The following is an 8898-nucleotide window of genomic DNA, read 5'->3' as shown; positions in this document are numbered from 1 at the left end:
AGAAATCTCTAAAACTAACATTTCAGTCAATCTTCAAATGTGGTCTGTTGATAAAGATCAAAATCGTTATTATATTTTGAAGTCTGAATTTGCACAAGCTCTTATACATTAGCTTCATGAATGCCATATATTTCTGATAACGTTCACACAACTCTACAACTGGAATATAATGACCGTAACTTTATTTTATGTTATACATTTATATCAAAGGTATAAAACTAGTGCTTTCATTTAGCCAAACGCTTGTGAAGCGTTCCACAACTCTTAAAGGACACAAAGAAATATGGGAACAATCTTTATTTCTTTCTACTTTGTATATAACTCAGTGAAGCTTTGAAAAAAAAATTCTTCTTTTCACAACATAATACGTATTATGTTTTTTTTTTAAATAAATTGTACATTGTTGAATTTGTTAACATGATAGGAAAAACATATTAAGATAAAATATCATGAAAATTAAATAATTCACCCAGTCAGTCCGGAACCAACAGTACGCCATCAATGACCCAAAGGATAAATATCAAATTCCCTAACTGGATCTTTCCGTATTTTCATTTCTTCTGTTCTATTTAAGAGTGTACAGGGCATTAATTGAAGTTGCATACTTTTAGTCATTCTTCACATTTTAATTGCATATGGCAGGACCTTTCTTGGTCATTTTCGGATTAACGAAGAGAGAGTGATGACTGGAAAGGTTAAAAACAACTTATTTTTTAAAATGTAGCGGAAGGAAAATAAAAGCTTGTGTGAATTTTGAAACATAGTTCTTTCTACTATTTAATTAATGTAAAATATTGTTGTTTCAATACGAAAACGATATCTTTTGCCATCCTTCTCAGACTTTAATACAAGGCTATCACCCTCTAGTGATGAGGAAAGTGAACTTCTAAGTACAAGCGGAATCGAGGTTCGCGATGATGGGATATGGTGGAGAGTATGAATTTTGAAATGTTAGGTAGACTTTCATTATGTTGTGCAGGATTGTGTTTATAATTTGGGAAGTTATGTTCCAAGGATTCTGAGAATTATGTCACGCCTGGCAGATTATTTTGTTATAGTGGGTTTCGATCATGAGCGTGCAAGTAAGTATGAAACATTTGATTTGAAAGATTGCTACTAACTGAAAGTAAGACTAAGAATATTAAATGAAACTTCACTTACAAATTACAGGTTAAAGGTTAACGTAGTTAACTGTATTTAGTTGCTGAAACTGACAGATAAACTAAATAGTTAGTTTTAAGTTTAGCTTCACTAATAATGTTAAAAACTAGAATGATAGTAATACGAATAACGTCATAAATTCATTATAAAAAAATATTGATAAAACGTAACGGTAGTACGATACTAATACTAGTAATAATAATATACTAATAGTATAATAATATTTATGGATTAAATTGAATGATTCATGCCTGTAGGCCGTATCATATCACATAATCAATCCAGCAATTAAACATTACTATGAGACATGACTTTATGCCAAAATGTAATGCTTGAACATTGGATTGGACATCTGACAATTACCCCATATATTTATAAGATGTGCACTTGACATTATCTTGTCCTTAAATTGGGATTCTGACAGTAGAGGTATTTTGCATTTTAACGAAAATTTTTATGCCTAACTCTGTGTGTGTGCGTGTGTGTGTGTGTGAGGGAGGGTTAAGTATGCAGGTTATGATCATATACAGGGTGATATTATTATGTAATTGTTGTCAGTTATTTGCAGTTTATTTTACCCTACATTGTGCATTTGGCAACAGTTCATGGTAAATAAAGAGTAAACACTAAGTACAATGTACTGAGATACTAAACAAAACCTGCAGATGTGCATTTCAGAGGTTCTGTAGGTTATGAAAATATGATATAAAATTATAAGATAGGCAAAGGTGTGTTTATCTTTCACCAATCACCTCACTGCACTTGGACTTACCAGAGTCTAAGTCAGACTAATGTTAGCAATTCATAGTACAAATATATTTGTAACACATGTAATTTTTTTTTTACAACATTATTGTACATTTAAGATAGTCTAAAGTGCTTATTGTAAAATATGCTTAAGGTAGCATAACTTCAATAAAAATATATCTCAGTAAGGCTGGTATGAGTATCAATACTTTTACTATTAAAGCAGAGAACATCGTTTTGACCTTAGAAACTATGTTCACTACTTTAATAGTAAAAGTTTTAATACTAAAACCAGCTGTTCTAAGATACATCTTTATTCCAACTGGGTTTCTCATCATCAAGAAGCCACATTTAGCATTTTCTGCATTAAGCACAGTTCACATTAAATAGGTTATACATATGATTTAATGTGACTGTTCTATTAAATTTGTTGCTTAAATTTTCCAATCTTTTCTATACAATATTGGAAAGAGCCTGTGTTGAAATGTTTCAAGTTTGCCAATGAATTTTTTAAAAATTTAAGCACACAAAATTGTGTTAAGCATTTTTTTTACAGTAAGATATTTAGATTGTTCCATACTCTTTAATAAAAGTTTGCAATATGACATGTATTTACACTTAGTAAATTTAGAATTGTAGTCAACATTATTTCACCAATCAAGGGTTGGTTCAATTAGGGAATGCTTATTTCATGAAGCATGACTTTATTTCTGAAATATCACTCATTTATAAGACATGTATTCTTTCTGTTACAGTTATTTCTTATGTAATAAATATGAAATTATTTATTGTTGTAAATGTAACTTCTGACATAATTATATTTTGTACAACCAAGGAGAGTAAGTGATAAATTTGAAACAGTTCATTAGAATGTGAGTTACAACTGAATGGTGAAGTGGTAAAGATAAAATCTTGTGGACCGGTTGTTGGCCTAATTTATAGTTCCTTCCAGACTAGCCATAATTTCTGGCATGAATAATTCAGTTATGATATATTAAACACTACGTTGAAAAAGATAATGCTGGCATGAAGCTTATTATGACAGGTGACAAAACATTTAGTGAGCAGTTATGGGTAGATGAAATCATTGACATTTATAATAATTACCTGAGAAAATAATTGTCCATTGCATTATCTTATATATAGACTGAAAAGCTAGATATAAAGAAATAATTAATGTAGTATATTCAAGAAAAAAAAAAGTAGATAATTTAAACAACAGTGTTGACAAATAGCTAATTTATGTATTAACATAATTACAAGAATGTGATACATGAATTACAATGTGAATGATATTGAATGGTAATAACTGACTGAATGACAAATGAGTAGACTCCAGCTGAATATATGAATACTGATGAGGCTTCATATATGTGGTTTAGCTATATTACTGGTGTACATTTAGTATAAATGTAAGTTTAAGAGACAATGACTAACTAATTTCTGTTACTGAAAATTTTGACTTATTTAACTCTATATTCATTTTATGAAGTAGGAGTAGCAACTACAAAAGGCACACTGTTCTTTTATTTAGAACATTTCACATACTCATTCTGATGATCAGTATAAGGAAATTATTTTTTGCACAAATGATTGCTGTGACAAGTATTATGAGTTCTTACCTTTGATCATTTACTCATTATACTTCACCTTTGTATAACAAACTCTAATTGTTAAATCATAATACATTTTTCTTTGTCATGTAATAAGATACTGAAAATTTATCTTTTGACAAAATGTATGTCATGCCTTCTGATAGTGTCAGATAACTTTATGTAATGCATTAATTACATATTGGATGCTTGATTAGAATATATAGTAATAATTAATTAATTCTAGCTCATGAAACAGTTATAACTGAATTCAACATCATGTTATAAAAATAAATGAGCATTTATTCACTTAATGATGTAATAAATATGAAAATATTTGTATTAGTATTATATATGTTTATAATCTGTACAGAATCAGTGGAATTACTAAATGGGAAGTTTTAAACAATCTGTTAGATTTGGGGGTAAGTGTATTGTAGTATAAGTTAGTAATTCCCAACTGTTAGTTTGTAGAAATATCCAGAGAAAAGAAATTTATGTTAATGAAAATTGAAAATGTACATTGTAATTAGGTCATTAAGTTTGCAATATGAGGATGCATAATTTAAGGTGAAAGACACAGTCAAGATGGGTATGTGTTCTCAATGTAATAATGAAAGAAGTTTTACACAGAGATTGGCACCACCATTTTCTAATCCTTGTCAAGTAGTGATAAAATGTCCAAAGTGAATCATAGATTGTGTAGTTTACCATCAGTATAAAGATTTTGGAGTATTTCATGTGACAAAATTGTCACCATAGTTTATGATAAGTAAGGAATATGACGTTTTTTCAGTTTGTACTATTGAGATAGTTGTTTGAAGAAAACTATCCAATAAAAACAAAACAACTAGCACGGAATCAGAAATTTCACATGCAACGATAGATGGGAGTGAAGAAAGCCTAGTACATTTTTTTGGTTTGTTTGGAATTAAGAGCAAAGCTTCACAATGGGCTTCCTGTGCTCTGCCCACCATGGGTATTAAAAAACCTGGTTTTTAGCAGTGTGAGTCTGCAGACATGGCACTGTGTCATTGAGAACATGTTGTAGAAATGAATCAATAAAGGAATCAGTTAGTGAAGATTATTCTACCATTTCTAACTATAGAGTTACAGAATGTATTAAATCCTAGATATACCAATTTAATGCAATATTCATTTTGACAACATGACTAACAGAAGTTTTGTCAGTGAATTACTGAATTTGCCTTTAATATATGGATAGAGTTGGGTGTAAAGTAATGATAATATTAAAATTTATGGTACATTACCTGTTATTAATGTCATGTCATGCAGATATGGATTTGAGGAATGCTGGTTGTACTCAATGTTTTGATTCATAAATGTGCAGCTGATCATTAGCTCATGTAATGGATCAGAATTCTCCTCTCTTTTGTTTGTGATGAGACTTAAATTCTGTTTGAATAGCTTAGACTAATTCTATTATTTCTATTAATATGAATAGTTACTATATTTTGTCTTTTTATTGTTGGCTATTTATTTTATAGCTATAAACTGTGTTAATAGTATTTATCAAAAGTTTCTGCTAAGGGAATTTTAAGTAGAAGTGCTGTTATTGAGGACAGAGGTGGTTAAGCATCATTGTGTGTGTGTGTGTGTGTATAATAAATGTTGATTAGAAAAATATTTAACTTAACTTTTATATGATCAGACTTAACCATAACCTACTTATGTTTAATTAAACAGTTCTTATTTTAAGAGGCAATAAAGAGTTTTTCTAAAAATTATAGACTTATTTGTCATATTTTCATAATAGGAACATAATGATAAGTGAATTTGAGAAAAGAAGCTTTTCAAAATTATTTAGTGAATCACAGTATGAGAAACCCAACAGGGATTTATTTAGGGGAAATCTTGCTTAAAGATCTTTTTTTTTTTAACATGTTATGTATTGTCTGGATGATATGAAGGGTGTGGATTTGATGTGCTTAGATACTCAAAATGTGTTTGATAAGGTGATACACAAGAGGTTAGCTGAGAAAATCACATTGATGGAGGTTTGGGAAAGGTTAGTAAATTGTGCTTTACAGTGGTAGGATAAGAGAAAGAAAAAATTATTGTTAATAGAATCTAATCATGCTGGACCTTTATTAATACTGAAATGGTTTGGAGGGTCAGTGCTTGGGCCTTTGCTTTTCATTATTTAGACAGAAGATACTGACAGTGGGTTAATAAGCAAATTGTTAACATTTTTAACACATTGGCTCCCAAGCCTATTTTGCTGATACTTTCCAGGGTCCCACTGGTCATGTTATAGTTACTTTTTTTAGGAAGAGTCTATATGAAACTGTTGTGTCCCAGCTAATAAATGGTCTTTTAAAAAGAAAATAGAGCACAACTCACTGGTGGGTCATGTGAGTCTTACTGGAAGACTATCACAACCAACCATTTTGTAATGTGGGAGCCAACATGTTAAATGATGTTAAAAGTATTTTTAGGGGTAATGATGATTTTCAGTTACTATATAATGATTAAGCTGAATATTTAACTTGGACAAATTTTTGGCAAATGACTTTAAATTACAACAGGTGCAAGGTAATGAATCTGAGTCATAATTTGAATCACTTTTAACATAGAAGGAAAACAATTTAATAGATTGAATGACAAAAATGAATTTGGCATGGTGGTGAATAAACCATTCTAGTCATTGAAGCAGTGCTATGTTGTTAGTAGTAAAGTTCATATAAGTTTAGGGTATGTTTATAAACATACTGATTAAAATTCAAAAGCAGTAATTATCTTCATATAAATCATAAGTTAAGCAATACTTTGAAAGCTTGATGCTTTTTTTTATCTCATTTTATAAGAAAGGATGTTGATTTTATTTTGAAGGGTTTAGAGGAGAGCTATTAGAATGATTTCAAGGATGGAAGAGTTATGTAATAGGGCTAGGTTAGGATCTTGTAACTTAATTTCTCTTAAAAAGGGAAGGTTTAGAGATTATTGAAGTTTATGAATTGTTGGGAGAAGGGGGTGATAGGATAAAGGCTTCTGGATTCTTTGTCCCATATTTTGAAGATAATAAGATGAGAGGACACAGATTTAAAAAAGAAAACATATTAGGCTCCTGGTGAGACACTTATTTTTCTAACAGGATGATTGACTTATGGAATGATTGGTTTTTCAGCAACAGTTGAAGTCAGCACTTTGTAAAGGACTTTAGGAGGGGAATTGATATTTCCTGAAAAAAAATTAAGGCTGGATTTAAGTTTTTGCTTTTTTGAAAGATGGATATGCAAGAACCCTTTTTAAGGACCATATGTAATTTATATCTTTAAGTTATATGTTGTAGTATCAACATGAATACTGTTAATGTTCCATAATCTTTTTACAAAAGATTTGCTGTTCTGTGGAGTGAAAGAAGTTGGAACCACTGGTCTAGTTGTTTATTAGAACCTTTTTAGATGTGACTTGGTCTAAAATGTTGTTAATTGGTTATGAGGCCAGTGATGTTAGTTATGATATTTAATGCTTAAAATGTAGATTTATCTTGACATTGTTCACTGTTAGATTCCACGAATATCGTTATATTGAGTGACTGTATTATTTTATCTGATGTTGTAAAAAACTTCAAAAACATCTGGGTGAAATTATTGATCTTCTGTGTAAAATACATAGGAAATTTTAACAGTAATTATTGATGCTAATTTGTAGTGTTAATGTCTTTTGTTTGCATTTCCTTGTATGACATTTATGCTGTACTCTGTAACCAACAAAGTCACAGACAGAGCTGGATAACTAGTGGAATTTGTTCATCAATAAATCGTTATGTTAATTATTTGACCAACTGATTATTTTCACATGATTTGATCAACACAGTCATCTGCCATGAGTGCTGTTTGTACCATATTGTGACCATTCATAATAATAGTTTTTCAATTAGCTGGGCATTCTAATTGTTCTTACACTGTTCAGTTTTTTTCTGTTTTTGGAATTCCTTGTCCATGTAATGAGGAGAATATGATGACACATCAGTGCATGGAATCAGGCATGTCCAGTATGTTTAAGTATTTTACACGCTATACTGTTTCCTGATGTAGTATATTTTGGAATTTTCAAGTAAATGTTGAATATTTTTGAAATTGAAATTGTTTAGTTGCATATTATGAAAACTTGTCTTTCAAAGTTCAATTTGCAGTTTGTTTCATAAAACAAAATTAATGAAATTATTGAAGATATGAAAAAAATATGCTCTATTAAGTACTCTTCAAGCTTCGCTGGTCACATATAATTACCTTTATTTTACATGACCTAAATTAGGATTCACTCAATTGATAAACATACCATAACCTTTTTATTTCACTTACAGCCATAATTCCAAGTGATATGAGATGCACTTTTTTTTTGCTTTATACAAATTTACTATTGATTTTGAGATTTTATAAATTTGAATACTGCACATTGAGACTAATATTTCTATTCACAATCTTTCTTTTAAAGATATTTTTGAACATTCCTCATTTAATGTGATAGAAATGTTCAGAAAAAAAAATCTTTCAATTCAAATAAGTGTATACATTTCTACATCTTTGACATGAGATATAACAAAAAATGTGCAATAAACTGGAAATATCAATAGTGTTCTTCAGGATTGTCTTCCTATAAACTTTTACAAAATTAATAAAACTATTGAATTTTTGTTGGTAAAAGTAAATATTACTTGGTGATAACGATTGTAAATTAGAACAATACTGAATATTACATTCTTAGGTTTAGGTTTTATTCACTGTCACTAATTAAACAAGATTCCTGTTCATCTAAATAGGTCAATGATGTAATGGTGTTGCACATTGTTTGACTGTTATTAGTCCATGTGTAATAATTTCTAACAAATACAGTAAATTAGCAAGTTATTCCATCAGTCAACATTTTTGAGTGAATAAAGAATAATGAATGTTAATGTATCACAATTTTTTTTTTGTCAAATCAATCTTATACTAAGTCATGCTCACAACAAGGATTTATTTGGAGGGGGGTATTTTCAATTAACAAAAAAAAAACTCTACAAATATACAAATACAGTTTAAGAAAATAATGTGGTATTTACATTATAATTATCTTTTACCTTATTGTTTTAATTATGTATAAATTTATATCTATTTCTTAATTTCATTTTATTATATATAAAGTATAGTTTAGAGGTATCAGTACATGTATCATAGAGAAAATGTTAAAGTATAATACTGTAATATTTAGAAGCTTATGGGTGTGAGTTACAAAATATTTTTTTATTAATTATTGTGGGAGAACCTCTGTATCTTTAAAAAGAAAACAATGGGATGTTTCTTTCGAATAATATTTCATTATTATTATGAAAAAACATATAAACATAATTTACTGAAAATAAATGAAAATTAACTTAACTGTGGTTACAGCA

At 29.3% G+C, this 8898-nt stretch overlaps 1 protein-coding gene across 2 annotated transcripts in view; it reads left to right on the top strand.

Annotated features, from left to right (window-relative positions):
• The first annotated feature begins 880 nt into the window (after positions 1-880).
• LOC143235006 (myotubularin-related protein 13-like) overlaps positions 881-8898 on the top strand; it is a 123225-nt gene continuing 115207 nt past the window's right edge. For both annotated transcript variants that reach the window (XM_076472711.1, XM_076472710.1), the window contains exon 1: positions 881-1082. In XM_076472711.1, the coding sequence (XP_076328826.1) occupies positions 1028-1082 (55 nt within the window). In that variant the 5' untranslated portion in view covers positions 881-1027. The remainder of the gene's footprint in view (positions 1083-8898) is intronic.

The sequence above is a fragment of the Tachypleus tridentatus genome, chromosome 12, assembly GCF_004210375.1.
Source record: "Tachypleus tridentatus isolate NWPU-2018 chromosome 12, ASM421037v1, whole genome shotgun sequence".
Taxonomy (NCBI): domain Eukaryota; kingdom Metazoa; phylum Arthropoda; class Merostomata; order Xiphosura; family Limulidae; genus Tachypleus; species Tachypleus tridentatus.
The sequence above is the reverse complement of the archived record's forward strand: the minus strand, read 5'-3'. Positions and strand labels throughout refer to the sequence as shown.